This window comes from Coregonus clupeaformis, chromosome 34, assembly GCF_020615455.1.
Source record: "Coregonus clupeaformis isolate EN_2021a chromosome 34, ASM2061545v1, whole genome shotgun sequence".
In the NCBI taxonomy this organism is placed as follows: domain Eukaryota; kingdom Metazoa; phylum Chordata; class Actinopteri; order Salmoniformes; family Salmonidae; genus Coregonus; species Coregonus clupeaformis.
The window spans coordinates 32,797,440-32,820,111 of record NC_059225.1 but is presented as its reverse complement, the minus strand read 5'-3'; the positions used below and the strand labels follow the sequence as shown (position 1 = coordinate 32,820,111).

General features: G+C 43.2%; 1 protein-coding gene across 1 annotated transcript; it reads left to right on the top strand.

Annotated features, from left to right (window-relative positions):
- Positions 1-1,361: 1,361 nt before the first annotated feature.
- Positions 1,362-21,972, top strand: LOC121550026 (titin). Its single transcript, XM_041862089.2, has 12 exons — positions 1,362-1,434; positions 2,171-6,287; positions 6,409-6,858; positions 9,880-10,002; positions 10,209-10,296; positions 10,420-10,492; positions 10,590-10,698; positions 11,009-11,140; positions 11,349-11,438; positions 16,780-16,923; positions 17,066-17,250; positions 20,254-21,972. Exons 2-12 carry the CDS (start codon positions 2,172-2,174, stop codon positions 20,420-20,422), a joined length of 5,679 nt encoding a protein of 1,892 aa, XP_041718023.2. The 5' UTR covers positions 1,362-1,434; position 2,171; the 3' UTR covers positions 20,423-21,972.
- The last annotated feature ends 700 nt before the right edge of the window (positions 21,973-22,672 follow it).

Below are 22,672 nucleotides of genomic sequence, written 5' to 3'. Positions count from 1 at the left end.
AGGAGTGGAAAAAGTGGACCCTTGCCGTTTTTTTGGAAAAGTGGACCCTTGCCGTTTGGTTGATCCATTTGTGGTTTCAGGGTGGGTGAAAACAGAGTTTGGTGCTGTGGAATTGGTGAAGGTAACTAGAAGTGGTGTGGTGATAATTGTTTGTGTTTCTGCTGGTCAGAGGGAGCAGGCGCTCCACGTTTAACGAATGTGGACAAGAGAGGTAGATTGTTTTTCTCTCAAGGAAAGGGCGCCATTGAGAGGAGTGATTACTGGGGTAGGGGTAAATGTAAAAGTTGACTAACTGAAGGGGAAGATTCCCGGTGTTTGTGATGCTCGTCGTTTGGTGCGACAGACAGGGTGGCGTGAGTGGTGAAACAGAAGAGTCGTTGTCTGTTCTTTTGAGTTTTGATGTTGAGTCTTTGCCTGACAAAGGGATGTTAGCATATATAAGTTATCCCGTACGAGCTTTTGGGCCGAATACATTACGTTGTTACAGGTGTCAAGCCTATGGGCATGTGGCAGCAGTGTGTAGGAGGGAGTGTGAGAAGTGTGCAGAAGGGCATGAGACAAAGGAATGTGTAGCATTGAGGAAAGTAGTAGGGCTGGGGATCAGAAATGTCCGGTGCGAGAGAGGCAGGTTGAGGTTTCCAGGGTTAGAGTGGTGCTGAAGTTGTCATGCTGAGGCAGTGAATCAAGTAGAGGAAGGTGGGTCAAGGGGGAGGGATCCTGAGAGGAGTAGTAGATATGTACCAGTACAGATGGATAGGCAGTGAATCAAGTAGAGGAAGGTGGGTCAAGGGGGAGGGATCCTGAGAGGAGTAGTAGATATGTACCAGTACAGAGGGATAGGCCAACAAGTGATATATGTTTCAGTAAGATTGTTTTTTTTAGCATTTATAGCAATGGTTATCAAAAGTACTGCAGGGATGGAACAGAAAATTGAGGTTGTGGTGGCAGCTGCAGAGAGGTATTTGGGTGTGCGTGACTTGATGTCAGAAGAGTTACAAGGTGTGTTAAGTGATGGTGTCCCATGCTTTCAGGCTGTTGGCCTGAGGAAGGACTAAATATGTTTAAATAGTGGAGTATGGTGGTGGGTTTTTAGTGAGTGTAGGGTTATATGGTAGGGTATTTGTTGATTTATTTGTTATTTGTATTTTTTAAGGGAGTTATACTCCAGTCTAGTAGGTGGCTATAATGCAACATTTATTGGATGCCAACCACCGTTAAACCTCATCGAAGAAGAATAACTATCGCTTAAATTATTCTCACATCAGTACAAACTTTGCAAGAGTGTATGCATCATATGCAGTCACTAATTTTGGAACGCTCAACACGCCACAGCCCTGCCTCCTCACTTCCGGCATTTTGGCTCCGGAAGTACAGCACTTTTTTGGTTCACAGGGAAAGGAAAAAAAAACTGCTGTTGAAAAACAAAACAGCAAAGTGAGTTTTAGTGACGAATGTGATTATTTAATAGTTTTACTATAGTAATAAGTATCATAACAAATGACGAGATGTGATTTAGTTGGGCATCTTAGTTTGCTCTTGCGCATTTGTAGCTAGCTAAAATTATCTATCTAACTCGCTACGACGCTATGCTGTAACGTTAACGGTAATTCCCAAGTGTCTATCGTCTGCAAGCAAAGTGGTTTTCTTGCAATCGATTCAACAACAACTAGCGTGCTAATGTTAGCCTGCATCGTGAATGGATGGGAGTTTGATTATTGGAGTAACTAGCTAGGTAGCTCAATAGCTAGCTAGCTTTCTTGTTATATAGTTGCAGCTAGCTAACAACATAGCTAACTGTCTAGCCAGCCAGTATTAAGCTGTTGCGCTCATTACAGCAGGCTAACTAGCTAGTTAGTTTTCGTGCTGTTACTTAGCTAACTAGCAAATTCCAATTACTAGCTATTAGGCTACAGTAAAAGAGTTGATCAGTAACCATATATATCCCATGGTTCGAGTAAGTATTTAACGTTCATCTCTGTCATTGGCTGGCTTACTCTGATAGTTAGCAATGACTTAACATTGACAGAAGCACATACAGCTTACTTACCCCATGTAGAGTGGTTAGTGTAGCCTCAATGGGATTGACTGGGTATACATGTTCCATAATAACTATGACAACAAACACATGTGCCTATTGCTATTCATATGTTGCGTTCCTTTTTCTCTATAGAATGCCTGCCCCTAAAAGACAAGAGTCTTTTCAGGATCCTCACACTAAGAGAAGAAAGGTGGATCAGAATGAAGTCGCCATGCCATCCAACAAAACGACACCAGCCTCTGCAACGTCAAGCAACCCCCATAGAGCAGCACCTTTGCAGAGAAGGAATAAGAAAAAGTCCCCAGCAAAACTAAAAGAGGGAAATAAACCCGCAGGGTCCAGCCGCAATTCCTCCAAGACAAAATCAACCCAAAAGGCCACCACCAGGACCAAGTCCAATCCACCTGTAAAGAACGCCAAGCTGCTGAAAGCCACAAGTGCCTCCTCAAAGAATCCCAACTCTAAAGGAAACCTAAAAAGACCAGCCAAGACCACAGAGTCCGATGAGGAGCTTATCAGAACTCGTAAACCCCATTGCATCAGAAAATACTCTAATGGGGATAGAGGTAAGCGTAAAGGGTCACAGTCTAATCTGAATGAAGAAGTATTGCTCTCGGACCCTGTGCAGAGGGATCACAATTATGGTATACCCTATGTGTCTCGTGGTAGTCATTCTGGAAGTGAGGAAAATAAAAGGAAGGGAGTCAGAGAGTTCACCATAGGCCCAGAGACCCAAAGAGATGTGAAGATGGAAACTCAAATATCTTTAGAGCCCTTACCTGAACAATCTGGACAGATGAAGCGGAGCAGTGAGACACATGAGGTGCAGGATAATTCCATGACCACCCCAACAGATGAAGTTAGTGAGAGTGTCGAGACCAAGCCTGATACAAAAACAATGTCTCCTCTAGCATTCCCTGAGAAAGCTTCAGATCCCATCCATAAGCAGGTGAACCAGAATAATTCCATGACCACCCCAACAGATGAAGTTAGTGAGAGTGTCGAGACCAAGCCTGATACAAAAACAATGTCTCCTCCAGCATTCCCTGAGAAAGCTTCAGATCCCATCCATAAGCAGGTGAACCAGAATAATTCCATGACCACCCCAACAGATGAAGTTAGTGAGAGTGTCGAGACCAAGCCTGATACAAAAACAATGTCTCCTCTAGCATTCCCTGAGAAAGCTTCAGATCCCATCCATAAGCAGGTGAACCAGAATAATTCCATGACCACCCCAACAGATGAAGTTAGTGAGAGTGTCGAGACCAAGCCTGATACAAAAACAATGTCTCCTCCAGCATTCCCTGAGAAAGCTTCAGATCCCATCCATAAGCAGGTGAACCAGAATAATTCCATGACCACCCCAACAGATGAAGTTAGTGAGAGTGTCGAGACCAAGCCTGATCCAAAAACAATGTCTCCTCCAGCATTCCCTGAGAAAGCTTCAGACCCCGTCCATAAGCAGGTGAACCAGAGTAGTGAGACACATGAGGAGCAGAACGATTCAGTGACCATCCCTACAGATCAAGTTAGTGAGAGTGTAGAGAGCAAGTTTGATGCATATAAAAAGTCTGCAGACCCCGTACCTGAACTGCTAAAACAGAGCACTGAGACACAGGATATGCAGGGAAATTCCATGACCACCCATACAGATAAAGTTAATGAACATTTAGAGACTAAGGTCGATGTAAAAATATTGTCTCCTCCAGCCATAGGCTTAGTAGCATATAGTAGCAGTAGTGATTCTGAATGTGAAAGTGAGGAAAATGACAGGAAGGGAGTCACAGAGTCAATAGATGTGAAGATGAAAACTCAAGCATCTTCAGAGAAGGCTTCAGACCCTGTCCCTGAACAGGTGAAGCAGAGCAGTGAGACGATGCAGGAGGATTCCATGACCACCCCTACATATGAAGTTACTGAGGATTCCATGACCACCCCTACATATGAAGTTACTGAGGATTCCATGACCACCCCTACATATAAACTTACTGAGGATTCCATGACCACCCCTACATATGAAGTTACTGAGGATTCCATGACCACCCCTACATATGAAGTTACTGAGGATTCCATGACCACCCCTAGTGAGAGTGTAGACACCAAGCTTGATGCAAATATAAAGCCTCCATCTATAGAAGTATATTCAGAGGAGGCTTCAGACCCTGTCCCTGAACAGGTGAATCCTGAACAGGTGAATCAGATATACATCGACATACAGAAGGTGCAGGAAGATTCCTTGACCACCCCAACAGATGAAGTAAGTGAACGTTTAGATGGCACGCTTGATGCAGAAATAATGTCCCTTCCACCTTTAGAAGCATCCTCTGAGGAGACCCATACAGTTGAAGTTAGTGAGAGTGTAGAGACCAAGTGTCCAGAACTTGCACCTGAACAAGTGATGCAGAGCACTCTCACACAGGAGATGCAGGGAGATTCCGCGCCAACCCCTGCAGATCAAGTAAGTGAGAGTGTAGACACCAAGCTTGATATCGAAGTAAAGTCTCCACCTGTAGAACTATCCTCTGAGGAGACTTCAGACAATGTCTCTGTCTCAGAACAGGTGATGCAGAGCAGTGAGACAAAGGAGGTCCAGGAAGATTCCACGACCACCCCTACAGATGAACTTAGGGAAAGTGTAGAAACAAAGTCGGTTGCTAAAATAAAGTCTCCATCCCTAGAGGTGCTTTTCAGTGCTCTAAAGGACTCCAGTCTTTGCAAACATCCCCTATCTCATACAATGCGCTCAAATGTCAAAGAGTTTCTGGAAGTAGAAGATTCTTTAGAAATCATGAAAAAAGACCGTGACTTTGGTGTAACCGAGAGCATTGAGTGTACTTTAGACCTCGAGACCCCGATTATTGTCGAGGATATGGAGATCGGCCACTGTGTTGTGGAGGTGGTGGGAGAGAATGGAGATGAGGTGGATAGTGATCTGGAAATCATAGACAACTCTGAGAAGACATTCCAGCAAACCAAAGGGTCTGAAGAGTGCAGTGTGGACAAAAGTGAAGATGGTACTGAAAAGAAATGCACAAGTTCCTCTAACCAAGACAGCACAAATAGTGGGAAGAAAGAAGCTGCTAAAAAGACACAGGATAGCCTGGAAAAACCCAAGAAACAGCAGATGAACCCTCAGGCCAGGACCAAAGCCAGACTAGCAGCGCTAGCTGAGCAAAAGGCAGCCGCCTCCAAAAAAGAGAGCAGGCAGCTCAACCTCCTGGCCCTATGTGAAGAAATAGCAGACGATATCGCCACTGACACCATGTTAATAAAGACGAAGGAGGAGGAGGAGGAGCAGGTTGTAACAGTTGAGGCTGAACCCAGCAAGGAGCCGGAATGCCCACCGCCTGTCACACAGGCTGAGACTGTTCCTATACCTCCAGCTCCTGCCGGACCCAAGGAACCCTCTCCACCCTCCGCTGAGGAGCCTGCTCCAGCCAAGCCCCCAGCTCCAGAGGTACCTCAGAGGCGTTTCTTCATCAGCCAAGTGACGATACCCCTCAAAATCCACGAGAAGAAGAAGCTTACCAGGTTCCAAAGGCTGCGGCAGGTGGAGCTGCAGCGGGAGAAGAATATGTCCTGGACCATGGTGAAGAAGCTCAAGTCCGATCAGAAGATGATTCCAGAGACTGAGACTAAACCTTCCTCCCCATCACTGTCCACTCCAGAAGCAGCACCTGTCCCAGTGACCACACCCCCACCCCCCTCAGCCAGTCCAGCAGCACCCACAGTAGCTGCACTCTCTTCTGCCCCAGCCCCAACCAGCCCAGCAGTAACCACTAAGGTTGAGCCCCTCAAAGTTGAGCCCCCCAAAGTGACCCCCAGTAAGGGACCCACCCTAAGAAAGAGGACGCTTCCAGCAGTACCCCCGCCGATGCCCAACGGGCTGAAAGCTCAGAAGGCCAAGCCTGTGGTGGAGTATAAGCCTTACAAAGCAAGGCCCAAGTACTCTTTTGATGACTTTGAACTGGATGATGAGCCGAAACCCACAGTACAGAAGGCAGTACTACCCACAGCCCAGAGGGCAGCAGTGAGACCTACACCTACCAGCATTCAGAGGGCAGCAGTTAGATCTACACCTACCAGCACTCAGAGGGCAGCAGTTAGATCTACACCTACCAGCACTCAGAGGGCAGCAGTGACATCTACCCTTACCACCATTCAGAGGGTAGCAGTGACACCTACACTTACCACCATTCAGAGGGCAGCAGTGAGACCTACACCAGCGGCCGAAAATGGCAAACATGAAGTAACTTTCTTGAACATTGATCTAAAATTATAAAATGCAAGGATGAGTTTTTATGTCAAAAATGGTATTGAAATTAATTATAGAAAATGAATTCTAACCCTCTTTATTTCTCCTTCCACAGGACTCAAAACCTACCGTGCAGAAGCCAGGAGTACCTACGGGTCAAAAAACAGTAAGACCTACCGCGCAGAAAACAGTAGGACCTACCACGCAGAAAACAGTAGGACCTACCGCGCAGAAAACAGTAGGACCTACCGCGCAGAAAACAGTAGGAACTACCGCGCAGAAAACAGTAGGACCTACCGTGCAGAAAACAGTAGGACCTACCACGCAGAAAACAGTAGGACCTACCACGCAGAAAACAGTAGGACCTACCGCGCAGAAAACAGTAGGACCTACCACGCAGAAAACAGTAGGACCTACCACGCAGAAAACAGTAGGACCTACCGCGCAGAAAACAGTAGGACCTACCGTGCAGAAAACTGTAGGACCTACCTCGCAGAAGACAGTACCAACTGTACTGAAGGCTGTAGAGACACCAACCCCTATGTCCAAAAATGGCAAACATGAGGTAAGTTTCTTAGTTGTAATAATAATAAGTTATTACGTTTCTATAGCGCTTTTCATAGAATCTCAAAGCTCTTCAAGAGCAAAAAACAAACAAGCAATTTATCAGGACAGGTCAATATACTGTATCAGGACAGGTCAATATACTGTATCAGGACAGGTCAACCAATAGAGACCAAGTCTTTGAAAGCTGCATCCTCCGAAGATTGAGAGGAGGGACACTTTAATGGCTTGAGCGGAGAGAGCTGTTCAGAGGATGGTAGATGATGGTGATGGAGTCTGCTGATGATCTTGTATAGGGCAAGTCTGGGAACCAGCCTGACCCTTATAGCCACTGGACTTCTCCTCTTCCACTCTGTGTAGCACCCACTTGGGTGATGCCTCAGCAGCTCTGGGCGCCAGAAAGCTCACCACACAAATTTCCGAACAGTAGCCAGTCGTCCTCACTACGAGCCCTCTGCCTCAGCACTGCTGTATTACTCGATCTCCCATTCCTCTCACACTTCAGGCGACACCTCAAATTATGTTCTAAGAAGATCAGTAATTGGCAGCCACTCACTCTCTCTCACTCAACCCCGTTGGTCTTAATTCTGGAAGTCAATAAAGTTGATGTAGAGTTTACGTTGCCACGCACTACATTGCTCAATGATGTTTCTGAGGGCAAAGCTCTCTTACCCTTCATCCAGATGTCAGTGACATTTTTTTGCAGCCAATACTGGATTGATTTTGAACAGCTCGGCATTGAGGTTGTAAGGACCTGGAGCTGTCCCATTCTTTAGTGACTTGATAATAGGGATTATTTCTTCTTTGGTTGGTGTGTTAATTGTATCCATGGGGTTCTCTGTTGAGATCTTCTCTGAAATGTTTTGTCCATCTTGCTTCCTGTTCATTTTCTGTATTCAGGAGATTGCCTTGCTTGTATTTGACTTACATTTTCTGCCACAGATTAGGTTAGTGATTTTGTATACTGTTCCTTGCTGTTTGCTTGCTGCTGCTTTTTCAGCTGCGCTTGCCAGCTCCTCCAGGTAGGCCCTTTTGTCTCACTAGCCTTTTGACTTGTGTGTAGAGTTTACTGTACTACTCCTCCAATTTCTGTTTTAGTCTTAAGAATAGAATACCATGTCAGCTTGTGGATATTCTTGTGGGGAAACAGGCTGCCACCAATCACCAGGTTATTTGTGACGCAGAATGTCGCCAGTCTCCCACCGTTGTCATTCATCTCTCCACAGCCGTGCTTCCCCATTGTTCTCTCGTAGTTGGTGTTGTCGGTGCCAACCTTTGCGTTCAGGTCTCCGATGATGAGGAGCAGGTCTTGAGCAGGTGTCTTCGCTAGGTGTTCTAGAACAGGCCTTTTTCTTCATCTTAGGCGTAACATTGGATTATTGTTAGTTTGGTATGTTGTCCATTAAGTCTGGCTGTTATCATTCTGCTACTGATTGGTTCCCATTCCATCAGAGTTTTCTCTACCCCTTTCTGTAGGATGATGGCGACACCTTCACGGTGTTGTCCGCCCTCCCATCCAGAGTGTAGTACTGTTTCTCCAGTGCTGGTTCTCGTGGAACCAGAGCTAGTCCACCTGGCTTCACTCACTCCCAGGATCTGTAGCTTGTATCTCCTCACTTCATTGGTAACCTGTGCCAGCTTTCCGGACTCAAACATTGTTTGAACATTCCATAAGCCAACGTGCAGTTTGTTTTTTGGTGTTCAGTGCTCCCATCTTCACATCACCAGTTTCCCGTAGGCTTTCACTGATGGCGGTCATACAAGTCTGGGACTCTGGGAGATCTTCGCATCCAGTTGTAGGATTGTCATTTGTTGCTGTTTCTGTAACTCAAAGGTTTTACGGGATGGGGTTGCTAGCCCCATAACCAACCGTCCACCATTTCTGGTTTCGGGAGATTTTGGAATTGGCAGCCAGGTGAAACCAAAAAAGCTGGTACTGTGTCCAGATGCATTTTAGCTAGCTAGCCAAGCCAAGAAGTGTTAATCTGCAAATCAGTGGCTCAAAGACACCAGATATATGCAATAAAAACGAATGTTATCAAAAACAAAAGAGCTGATTTAAAAAATCAACAATTAAAAACGCCTAAGAAATAACTAAATATGTACACATTTACAGGAGCTCTGTGCTTAGGCTGCTATTAGGGCGCCATGGCAAAATTGGCTACAGTGGTAACTAGTAACGCCCAACAGATAGGCCTATGTGCGCAAGATAATTTATCAAGAATATGCGTCATATTCGACCTGCAATTTGTAAACAAAGCTGCTGTACTATTGGTCAAAACGTCATTTTGATCACTTTGAAGTGACACAAATGACAAATTAAGCTTTTATCTATCCATTTCGAGATATATTAAACCAACAAAAAATTGCTTTTTTATTTTGGAATTCGAACTCCCAAATGAGCCCCAATCTGCCCCCGCTTCTTAGAAAAACATGCATGGGCAGCTACAGGGTGTGTGTGTGTGCGCATGTTTTCAAAGAGTGATTCCTGAATTCTGACGCCTCTAAATGTTTACATTGGTGATATGGAAACCTGACATGGTAATTGCTCTCACCTTCCCTTCTGGCTATGTTACCTCTCCAGTGTGCAGTGATAGCCTTCATGGTGTCGTTTTTACTGTGGTACAACACCGTGGGTTCTCTCACGTCCACACAAACGCACGTGCAGGCAGCGACATACACAGTCAGTACATAATCCTTGGCTGAGTGTTGTTTTTACAATGCTGTTGTGTGGTGGTGAAACATGTACGCACTCACTAACTGTAAGTCGCTCTGGATAAGAGCGTCTGCTAAATGACTAAAATGGCAACTATATAGAACTATTCTACTTGAAATAACTTTCTTGGTTGTTATGCGACTTGTTTTTTATGCTATCAGACATTGAAAGCGACCATGCATTTTTAAACCCACGACCCGCTAGAGTGTAGCACTAGCAACGCCCTTACCCACATCCTTATCATTTATCTAAAATAGTGTGTCTTGTGTGGTACTGTAACTGTCCTCATCTCCCCTCCTTCCCCAGGACTCCAAATTTACCGTACAGAAGGCAGACATGCCTAGACCCAGTGTACAGAAGGCAGCTGTGGTACCTACACCTTGCCCCAAAACAGAAGCACCACCTACGCCCAAAACTGGCAAAGATGAGGTAACATCCTTGGACCTGTTCTTTCTTTATTAGCATGTAAGAATGGTAGGTTTGTTTTAGAAATTATATTAAAAACCCATTCAATAACTGTACAGGGCACTTCAGTGACACGTTAGAAGCAGTGTGGATTATCATACAGCCATTTTCATGGCAAAAGTTATTTTGGCGATGCAATTTATCCCTCTTAACCTCTTGTCTTTCCATAGGATTCCATAGCACCAGTGTCCTCCCCTCCCTCAGAAGAGCCCCCAAGAGATTCTGTTGACAAGGAGCAGTGTGAAGAAAAGCCTGCTGGTACTCTCATGTCTGATAACATCCAACTAACCAACCAAATGACAGTTTGAACAGTGTTATAACACATTGTCATATCCTCATTGTGGAACATGCTTCTTATAGAATCTGTCTCTTACTTATCAGTTACTGCGATTAAACCCACATCCCCAGAGGTCAGGTCAGAGGACAACACAACAACAGAGAAAGCCTCTGACTCGTAAGAATTTACACTCAAATTGCAATGACCAAATCATTTTCTGCACAAAAAACTATTTTCCAGAGCAATTCAAACTATGTCTGTGTTTCCATGGCAGTGGGGTCGTGCAATCAGCAGGTAATAGCAGTCCCCTCTCTGACACACGTCTGCAGAAAGAAATCAAGAAACTAAAGGAGGCCGACCAAGATGGAAATCAAGCCATCATTGTGAGTGTTTCAGTCCTTTGCCGAATACTGCCCACTGTATTACTGTACTTTGAGTTGTTCTCTTTTGTAATAGAGTGGTGTTATTCAAAGACTATGTATGGTCCTAGCCTGGTCCCAGATCTGTTTGTGCTCTTGCCAACTGACTTGCTGTCATTGTCAAGCCAAAGATTTTGCATGACAATGAGTGACGAGTTGGCATGATGGCACAAACTGACTGGCACTTAGGCTAGGATGTTCCTATATTTAGATAGAATCTATTTACCGGTAATATGTCAGAACTGACCCGGAGTCTGTGTGTGTCACCTCCTAGGATGCAGGGCAGAAGCACTTTGGCGCAGTGACCTGCAGTGTGTGTGGGATGCTGTACTCTGCTGCCAACCCGGAGGATGAATCCCAGCATTTGCTCTTCCACAACCAGTTCATCAGTGCTGTCAGATATGTGGTGAGAAGGAGCAGTCACCCACAGCATGAATGCTTCCCATAGGACTCTGGTTAAAAGTAATGCACTTCTGTATATAGGGAATAGGGGGCCATTTGGGACGCAGGCTATGTGTGCCAACTCTACCCAACTCGTCCCCTCTGACTCAAACATCTCTCACACACATACATCTCTCAACCTATAAACCACTGATTTGTCGTGCCGTCCACAGGGGTGGAAGAAGGAGAGGATTTTGGGGGAGTACCCCGATGGCAAGATCATCCTTGTCCTTCCAGATGACCCCAAATATGCACTGAAGAAGGTATGTGGGCTTCAGGTTCCAAATTTACACATTATCACATATGGAAAAACTTTACTGTAATACGATGAAAAACATAAGAGCATTATTTATCTAAAATACTGTATACTTTAAATCCCCTGATACACATCACTACATATCACGAGAGTTTGTGACCCCCTGATATACAGTGGGGTCCATAATTATTGCCAACCTTGATAAAGATAAGCAAAAAAGACTATAAATAAATAATACAAATACTGAGCTGTATTGTATGCTAAAAAGAAATTGGACAATTGATATTATTTTATACTAATACAATTGCACAGAGAAAGAGATTTTGTTTAACAGGTAATAAAAAACCACTTTACAAAATACATTATTCCCATACCATTATTACAGAGAATCAGGCAAATTATGCTACCCTCTGCCTATTGGCTACTTAGCTTATCCAAGCCTTTCTCAAAATACAACACTGCCCCTTTAAAAAAATAAAAATGATTTACCTGACTCGCTTTTCAAAAATGTCTAGAAATGCATATGTTTTGTGCTCTTGTAGGAAGCAATCACTCCCCCATTGATGACTACAAATGATTTCTAACTGGACTAATAACTCAGTAACTAGCAAAGGATATGAACAAATGTTGAAATGTGCACACATCGCAACATGTAGGTCTCGCTTTGATCTCAAAACGAGTGCATCTACTCACGACCGCTCATGCTGTAAAAACAGTCCAGTTCAAAGTGAATGGCACAGATTCATATACACTACCAGTCAAAAGTTTGGACACACCTACTCATTCAAGGGTTTTTCTTTCTTTTTACAAATGTTTTCATTGTAGAATAATAGTGAAGACATCAGAACTATGAAATAACACATTTGGAATCATGTAGTGAACAAAAAAGTGTTAAACAAATCAAAGTATATTTTATATTTGAGAATCTTCAAATAGCCACCCTTTGCTTTGATGACAGCTTTGCACACTCTTGGCATTCTCGCAACCAACTTCACCTGGAATGCTTTTCCAACAGTCTTGAATGAGTTCCCACATATGCTGAGCACTTGTTGGCTGCTTTTCCTTCACTCTGCGGTCCGACTCATCCCAAACCATCTCAATTGGGTTGAGGTCGGGGGATTGTGGAGGCCAGGTCATCTGATGCAGCACTCCATCACTCTCCTTCTTGGTAAAATAGCCCTTACACAGCCTGGAGGTGTGTTGGGTCATGAAATGAAATGAAATGAAAAACAAATGATAGTCTCACTAAGCCCAAACCACATGGGATGGCATATCGCTGTAGAATGCTGTGGTAGCCATGCTGGTTAAGTGTGCCTTGAATTCTAAATAAATCACAGACAGTGTCACCAGCTAAGCACCCCCACACCATAACACCTCCTCCTCCATGCTTTACGGTAGGAAATATACATGCGGAGATCATCAATTCACCCACACCGCGTCTCACAAAAACACAGCGGTTGGAACCAAAAATCTCCAATTTGGACTCCAGACCAAAGGACATATTTCCACCGGTCTAATGTCCATTGCTCGTGTTTCTTGGCCCAAGCAGATCTCTTCTTCTTATTGGTGTCCTTTAGTAGTGGTTTCTTTGTAGCAATTCAACATGAAGGCCTGATTCACACAGTCCCCTCTGAACAGGTGATGTTGAGATGTGTCTGTTACTTGAACTCTGTGAAGCATTTATTTGGGCTGCAATTTCTGAGGCTGTTGACTCTAATGAACTTATTCTCTGCAGCAGAGGTAACTCTGGGTCTTCCATTCCTGTGGTGGTCCTCATGAGAGCCAGTTTCATCATAGCGCTTGATTGTTTTTGCGACTGCACTTTAAGAAACTTTCAAAGTTCTTGAAATGTTCCATATTGACTGACCTTCATGTCTTAAAGTAATGATGGACTGTCGTTTCTCTTTGCTTATTTGAGCTGTTCTTGCCATAATATGGACTTGGTATTTTACCAAATAGGGCTATCTTCTTTATACCCCCCCTACCTTGTCACAACACAACTGACTGGCTCAAACGCATTAAGAAGGAAAGGAATTCCACAAATGAACTTTTAAGAAGGCACACCTGTTAATTTTTTTATTTATTTTATTTTGTCATTTAGCAGACGCTCTTATCCAGAGCGACTTAGTTAGTGAGTGCATACATTTTCATACTGCCCCCCCGTGGGAAACGAACCCACAACCCTGGCGTTGCAAGCGCCATGCTCTACCAACTGAGCTACAATTGAAATGCATTCCAGGTGACTACCTCATGAAGCTGGTTGAGAGAATGCCAAGAGTGTGCAAAGCTGTCATCAAGGCAAAGGGTAGCTATTTGAAAAATCTCAAATATAAAATATATTTTGATTAGTTTAACACTTTTTTGGTTACTACATGATTCCATATGTGTTATTTCAGAGTTTTGATGTCTTCACTATTATTCTACAATGTAAAAAATTAAGAAAAACCCTTGAATGAGTAGGTGTGTCCAAACCTTTGACTGGTACTGTATATACAAAAGCTGAAGAACACACGCACATCCAGGTACTTTCCTCAGATAACCAAAACACTGCACACTGCTGCTCAGGTGATATTTATGTATAACGTTTCGACCCTTAGGTCTTCATCAGGCTTATGGTCTATTTGCATATAGGCCTAATGCAGCTGTGATTGGTTATCGTGCACCGGTCTGTGTAGAGTACGGGCATGAATCGTGCCTGTCAATGCAATAGAATCCTACTCCAATGCACTCTGCCTACAAGAAAATCTCTTACGTAGTTCGTTTTGTTTCGGGATGTTGCATTGAAAGTGGCTAATATTGCGTTGATTCGATCACAATTCCCACAGTAAAGGGAAACGTTGATCGTGTTAACTAACAGGGAAAACTCTAGAAAGTTGAGTGAAGTTCAATCTCGTGCTTCTCTGCATGGGCTGATATTTCTTCTGCAAGGCAGTCCAAGGGGAGCTGCGCGCAGCTTAGAGGGAACATTGATTGGCACCCCTGTTTTTAATACTCTGTCACCCTCCCCTTGCGAGGATAACGACAAAGCCTTTTTCTAAAAATGTTTTATGAGATTGGGAACAAGTTGTGAGGGATCTTATACCATTCCTCCATACAGAATCTTTCCAGATCTTTGATATCCTTTGTCTGCGCTTATGGACTGCCCTCTTCAATTCAAACCACATGTTTTCAATGGGGTTCAAGTCTGGAGACTGAGATGGCCATTGCAAAATGTTGATTTTGTTTCTTTGTGGATTTTGATCAGTGCTTGGGGTTATTGTCTTACTGGGAGATCCACTTGCGGCCAAGTGTCCGCCTCCTGGCAGAGGCATCGAGGTTTTTGACTAAAATGATGCTGTTGACTATAACAAGGGACCCAGGACCAGTGGTAGCAAAATAACCCCATATTTTACTGTAGATATTAGGAACTTTTCTGCATATGCTTCTGTTTTTCAACGGCAAACCCACCACTGGAGTGCATGGCCAAAGAGCTCTATTTTCATGTCCTCTGACCATAGCACCGGTTCCAATCCAAGTGCCAATGCCGTTTATCAAACTCCAGGCGGTGCTATGGTCTGAATCCCAACATTACACTGTTGATTTTATGTGCATTTTACATTTACTGTACTTTTCACAGCATTTGTCAATAAAGAAATCAGAAAATACTCTTGATGCATTCAGTAACATAATAAGAATATTCATTGAAATGTTGGAGTAGGTGCAAGATAAGAGGAGTATTTTTCTCTGCTAATACAGGAGTAATGAAGGCCTAGTTCACAAATATTTTTATTTGATTTATCAGGGTGTGCTGCAGCACCCTCCGCCCCCCTACTTGCCACGACTATGAACGCATGTCATCCTTGTAACTGTGGATCCAACATGGCGATTATAAACGTTGATACTGTAAATTGAGTTTTCAAATATGGAAATGTGAAGTGCACATTTGAACTCATGGGTGTGTGGTTTGCTTGTATGACATCAAAGCGGTATCTATTATAATCCTCAACGTCTCATCTTTCAGAACAGACTAATCTCGATTTACAGGATTTCCCTCACTTAGACAACAAATATCAAATCAAATTTTATTTGCCACATGCGCCGAATACAACAGGTGTAGATATTACAGTGAAATGGTTACTTACAGCCCTTAACCAACAATGCATTTATTTTTTTTATAAAAAAGTTAAATAAAACGACAACAAAAAAGTGTTGAGAAAAAAAGAGCAGAAGTAAAATAAAATAACAGTAGGAAGGCTATATACAGGGGGGTACCGGTGCAGAGTCAATGTGTGGGGGCACCGGCTAGTTGAGGTAATATGTACATGTGGGTAGAGTTAAAGTGACTATGCATAAATAATTAACAGAGTAGCAGCAGCGTAAAAAGATGGGGTGGGGGTGGGGGGGCAGTGCAAATAGTCCGGGTAGCCATGATTAGCTGTTCAGGAGTCTTATGGCTTAGGGGTAGAAGCTGTTGAGAAGTATTTTGGACCTAGACTTGGCACTCCGGTACTGCTTGCCGTGCGGTAGCAGAGAGAACAGTCTATGACTAGGGTGGCTGGAGTCTTTGACAATTTTGAGGGCCTTCCTCTGACATCGCCTGGTGTAGAGGTCCTGGATGGCAGGAAGCTTGGCCCCAGTGATGTACTGGGCCGTACGCACTACCCTCTGTAATGCCTTGCGGTCGGAGGCCGAGCAGTTGCCATACCAGGCGGTGATGCAACCAGTCAGGATGCTCTCGATGGTGTAGCTGTAGACTTTTTTGAGGATCTGAGGATTCCCTTTTTTGAGGATTCCCTCCTGAGGGGGAATAGGTTTAGCGGAAGGAATGGGAGCATCTTCTTGTCACGCACAGTGCTCAAGTTTATAACGGCTGTCAGTCAAAACCCATACAGCGTTATGAAGCGGAAAACCTGAGCTCTGACGGCATGTATAGCCACTGCGTTCCAATTTAGGTGCTTATCAATGACCAAATCTGCAATTTTCAACCCGTATATGCCCGTGAGTATAAAGGGTTAAACAAAATGTATTTCTCTGAGCAATTGTATTAGTATAATATAATTGTCCCAATTTTTTGAGCATACAATATACCTCAGTGTTTGTATTACTTATTTTATACAGTCTTTTTTGCTTATATTTATCAAGGGTGCCAATAACCTCTGTACAGCACTACAGTTTATTTGTCCTGTAGTCCAGGGTCATATTCACTAGGCATCAAACAGAAAGAAAAGTGACCATAACAGGGAGGGATAAGAAACACTGGTTTTCGTTGCAAAACGTTATCTGTTGCAAAAAGTTTTGCTGCGGTGTGCACTAATGAATACGACCCTGCAAAGAAGTCTCACGGAGCCTGTCTCTTGGTGGTTTGTCAGGTTGAGGAGATTAGAGAGATGGTGGACAATGACCTGGGCTTCCAGCAGGTTGAGACCAAGTGTCCCTCCCAGACCAAAACCTTCCTGTTTATCTCCAATGACAAGAAGGTAGCTGGGTGCCTTATCGCTGAGCACATTCAGGAGGTGAGAAAGACATCTGTGGGGGTTGGGGCTGGGAATGTGTGTGTTTGTGTTGGGAGGGGGGTTGAGATGCGAAGTCAAGAGACTTTATTGTAATGAGGTATTCGCTGTTGTTGCATGTATGTGATTGTATTTGCGTGTGCAGGGCTACAGGGTCATCGAGGAGGCGGTGCCCGAGGGCTCGGAGGGAGAGAAGGTGATGTTTGAGCGTCAGAGAGCCTGGTGCTGTTCCACCAACCCAGAGCCAGCCCTCTGTGGCATCAGCCGCATCTGGGTCTTCAGCATGACGAGACGGAGGGGTATCGCTTCGCGCATGATCGAGTGTCTCAGGTCAGTCCGTCAGTCTTACTTGGGCATGAATCAAAGCTGTAACACTTTTATTTGGGGGTGGGGGTGTAGAAAAATCTACATAATTTGCTCCGAGGGGGGGTAAAGGCGTCCTCATGCTTCCCAGCCGAAACAGTTCGGAAGAGTTTGTGCATATATTATGACAACATTTTGTGACGTTTTTGTTTGTACCTCATGAAGCTGGTTGAGAGAATGTCAAGAGTGTGCAAATCTGTCATCAAGGCAAAGGGCAGCTACTTTTTTCGTTACACCATGATTCCATATTTGTATTCTGTACATGCTTCTTTTCACTGTGGCATTTAGGTTAGTATTGTGGAGTAACTACAGCAATGTTGTTGATCTATCCTCAGTTTTTTCCTATCACAGCCATTAAACTCTGTAACTGTTTTAAAGTCACCATTGGCCTCATGGTGAAATCCCTGAGCGGTTTCCTTCCTCTCCGGCAACTGAGTTAGGAAGGAGGCTTGTATCTTTGTAGTGACTGGGTGTATTGATACACTATCCAGTGTAAGTAATAACTTCACCATGCTCAAAGCGATATTAAGTCTGCTTTTATTTTTACCCATCTACCAATAGGTGCCCTTCTTTGCGAGGCATTGGAAAACCTCCCTGGTCTTTGTTAGTTAAATAAATAAATAAATAAATTGGTCATTTAGCAGACGCTCTTATCCAGAGCGACTTACAGGAGCAATTAGGGTTAAGTGCCTTGCTCAATGGCACATCGACAGATTTTTCACCTAGTCGGCTCGGGGATTAGAACCAGCGACCTTTCTGTTACTGGCACAACGCTCTTAACCATTAAGCTACCTGCCGTTAGTTAGTCTGTGTTTAAAATTCACTGCTCGACTGAGGGACTTTACAGATAATTGTATGTGTGGGGTACAGAGATGAGGTAGTCATAAAAAAATCATGTTACACAGTATGAAAAAAATACAAAATAAATGTGTGCACTCACTAACTCTCTGGATAAGAGTGTCTGCTAAATGACTAAAATGTAAAAAATGTATTATTGCACACAGAGTGAGTCCATGCAACTTATTATGTGACTTGTTAAGCAAATGTTTTCTCCCAAACTTATTTAGGCTTGCCATAACAAGGGGGTTGAATATTCATTGACTCAAGACATTACAGCTTGACATTTTTTAGTAATTTGTAGAAATGTCTAAAAACATATTTACATTTACATTTTAGTAATTTAGCAGACGCTCTAATTCCACTTTGACATTATGGAGTATTGTGTGTAGGCCAGTGACACAATCTAAAATGAATCAATTTAAAATGTAGGCTGTAACACAACAAAATGGTGAAAAATTCAAGGGGAAAAAACGTTTTTGATCCCCTGCTGATTTTGTATGTTTGCCCACTGACAAAGAAATGATCAGTCTATAATGTTAATGGTAGGTTTATTTGAACAGTGAGAGACAGAATAACAACCAAAAAATCCAGAAAACCGCATGTCAAAAATGTTATAAATTGATTTGCATTTTAATGAGGGAAATAAGTATTTGACCCCCTCTGAATCAGAAAGATTTCTGCCTCCCAGGTGTCTTTTATACAAGTAACGAGCTGAGATTAGGAGCACACTCTTAAAGGGAGTGCTCCTAATCTCAGTTTGATACCTGTATAAAAGACACCTGTCCACAGAAGCAATCAATCAATCAGATTCCAAACTCTCCACCATGGCCAAGACCAAAGAGCTCTCCAAGGATGTCAGGGACAAGATTGTAGACCTACACAAGGCTGGAATGGGCTACAAAACCATCGCCAAGCAGCTTGGTGAGAAGGTGACAATAGTTGGTGCGATTATTCGCAAATGGAAGAAACACAAAATAATTGTTAATCTCCCTAGGCCTGGGGCTCCATGCAAGATCTCACCTTGTGGAGTTGCAATGATCATGAGAACGGTGAGGAATCAGCCCAGAACTACACGGGAGGATCTTGTCAATGATCTCAAGGCAGCTGGGACCATAGTCACCAAGAAAACAATTGGTAACACACTACGCCGTGAAGGACTGAAATCCTGCAGCGCCCGCAAGGTCCCCCTGCTCAAGAAAGCACATATACAGGGCCGTCTGAAGTTTGCCAATGAACATCTGAATGATTCAGAGGAGAACTGGGTGAAAGTGTTGTGGTCAGATGAGACCAAAATCGAGCTTTTTGGCATCAACTCAACTCGCTGTGTTTAGAAGAGGAGGAATGCTGCCTATGACCCCAAGAACACCATCCCCACCATCAAACATGGAGGTGGAAACGTTATGCTTTGGGGATGTTTTTCTGCTAAGGGGACAAGACAACTTCACCGCATCAAAGGGACGATGGACGGGGCAATGTACCATCAAATCTTGGGTGAGAACCTCCTTCCCTCAGCCAGGGCATTGGAAATGGGTCGTGGATGGGTATTCCAGCATGACAATGACCCAAAACACACGGCCAAGGCAACAAAGGAGTGGCTCAAGAAGAAGCACATTAAGGTCCTGGAGTGGCCTAGCCAGTCTCCAGACCTTAATCCCATAGAAAGTCTGTGGAGGGAGCTGAAGGTTCGAGTTGCCAAACGTCAGCCTCGAAACCTTAATGACTTGGAGAAGATCTGCAAAGAGGAGTGGAACAAAATCCCTCCTGAGATGTGTGCAAACCTGGTGGCCAACTACAAGAAACGTCTGACCTCTGTGACTGTCAACAAGGGTTTTGCCACCAAGTACTAAGTCATGTTTTGCAGAGGGGTCAAATACTTATTTCCCTCATTAAAATGCAAATCAATTTATAACATTTTTGACATGCGTTTTTCTGGATTTTTTTGTTGTTATTCTGTCTCTCACTGTTCAAATAAACCTACCATTAAAATGATAGACTGATCATGTCTTTGTCAGTGGGCAAACGTACAAAATCAGCAGGGGATCAAATACTTTTTTCCCCTCACTGTATATAATTAAAATATGTAGTGTTGGAACTTCAACATCCACTTCTTCTCGTATTGCCCTCCCACAGGAACAACTTCATCTATGGCTCCTACTTGAGCAAGGAGGAGATCGCTTTCTCCGACCCCACGCCCGACGGGAAGCTCTTTGCTACACACTACTGTGGCACCTCGCAGTTCCTGGTTTATAACTTTGTCAGTGGAACATGTTCAGACCAACCAAGCCCAAATTTGGTGTAACCATTTGCATCAAGGTGGATTTTTGCTGAGGCCCAGTGTGACTCCTCACCAACCAACCAATCTTGTCGTGGACATCCTATCACAAGCACATTGTGGCTCTTTTAGACTCATCAAAAACTACTGTACTGACTCTTCTGAGGGGAAATGTTGGTTTTTAATCTCAGGTTGAAAACAACAAGGTGTTGTTTAAACGAAGATTTAAATTCTCCCTTTTAATCCCTGCATAGTATTTTGAGACAAATAATATTTTTATTTATGTTTTTTAATTAAGGAACACACTTTTATTGGAAGTATTAAAGAGTTTACATGCATTAAGCTTGACAGCAATAGAAAACAAAGAGCATTTCACAATTCATCGTTTTTGAAAAGATGCACTAAGTTTTACTCAAACGGTTCTAAAACAATGTTGTCCTGTTCTAATAATGCATTTCATTCATATAGAGCCTCTTAAAACAGTTAGAAGTTGCTGTATTTAGATGATGATTTGTCATTCATCAAGTGTATACAAGGGGTTGTTCTTACACACATCCTTGTTCATCATCTCTTTACTTTTAATGCAGTGATGCGTTGACCACCTGTGAGGTTCCATTTTGTGATACGGACTACATTACTGTTAGAGGTCACTCTCACAGAATTTCTCAGAATGTGTTTGTTTGATTCTGTTGAGTGAAGTTGTTACTCACCATTTTCTTCACGACATGATCATTCTCAGTCTTGCTGCCATGTGTCTGTCCTAATCATGTCCATTATTAAAATGGAGAGTCCTATTTGGGATAGTTATCCTCCTTAGGCAGTATGTAGCATGGACTAGCAGGAAGAATAACTGAGGTAATAATGTTGGTTGGATTTCTAGATGGGGCATTTTTCTGTAGTGCTTCTATTCAAGGCTCTTTACCCAAGTTGCCGCAGAAATATATCTGACTGTAGAAATGTTAAATGTGAGCTGTGATAAGTGCATTGCAAGGCAGTTAGCATTCGCTTGTTTCTGCCTGTATGTTTGTGCCTACTGTGAATCATGAACCTCAACCTGACTGTTAGATTTCACTGATTGACTGATCATACTGTAGACTCCCTCAAACGTTCTAAACTGCCCTTAACTGAGCATTTCCCCCTTCCCTTGAATTCACCATTTTAATGATTGACAATTTCTTCTATTGGCAGAAAGTTTTATCAATGAGGTCATGAATGGTCCTAAATGTGAATAATACATTAAGAGTTAAAAGTAAGTCCTGTAATATGAATAATATCAATAATGCCATTGAAAGGGTTTAGAACCTCATGGTTATTAGATTTTTGAGGGAGTTGAAAACACCATCCACCATGTCAAAGGTGATTATCACAGCAAACCAAGGGACTGTTGCTCAGCCATCAAAGTGTTGTGATTCATACATTTTCTGGTATCAATGTAATTTATTCATTATCACATTGCCCTTCATGTTGAAACATTTTCTTTTAGAAATATTGTGGGTCGTGTAAGAAAACACATTTGATTTATAAAGAGCTGTCATGTAAATAGTTATTTAAAAAATAAAAAAACTATCCTGCCCTGCTATGGTTGAATTTATTTAAGTTGACATGTCTCACAATTCAGTGTTTTGAGCATGAATGTAGCATTCATAATGTTATAACATTCACAAGTTAAGCTTCATGGTTACGTATCACGTCTACTCTGTACCAACTTTGAATAGGTTGGGTGATGAAGGCTTATTCTACCACCTAGTGGACATAGTACATATCAACATTTTATTTGTACCCGTGGTGTCCAGTACAGACAAAGCCCAATGTTACCATGAAGCTTGATGAGTTGTTTGGGATGTTTCTGTGCATCTCTTATCATTCATGGTGCCTCTTTCTTGACAGACTGTTTTCTATCAGTCTTGCTATTGAATGTTCTAATTAGAGTCACAGTCATTGCCGCCACAGCATGAGTGGGTGGGTGTTGTATTACTGGCAATCCCATGTGTTAGAATAGTCAGTCACATATTTCCCTGTGAGTTTCATATCAGCTCTCTGAGACTGGCTGATGCTAGTACAGAAAATAATCGACGCTATGACACTAGTCATAGCAACTCAATGGATCTGTCCCGGCCCACCGTCTCAACTGAAAGGGATTTTGTCTAACTTCAATCTTTTTGTCTATCTTAAATCTGGCCACCATGCTCTCATTCTGTGTCTTTGTAGATGGATTGACGTAAACACTCTCTCCTGTTAGTGCATTCCTCGGCTCTCCTGTCACAACACCGGGCCTGC

Coding starts and splice junctions, on each gene's coding strand:
- LOC121550026 (XM_041862089.2), top strand. CDS start 2,172: ATGCCTGCCCCTAAAAGACAAGAGTCTTTTCAGGATCCTCACACTAAG. Junction 10,297..10,419: donor GTGTGAAGAAAAGCCTGCTG/GTACTCTCATGT, acceptor CTTACTTATCAG/TTACTGCGATTAAACCCACA. Junction 10,493..10,589: donor ACAGAGAAAGCCTCTGACTC/GTAAGAATTTAC, acceptor TTTCCATGGCAG/TGGGGTCGTGCAATCAGCAG.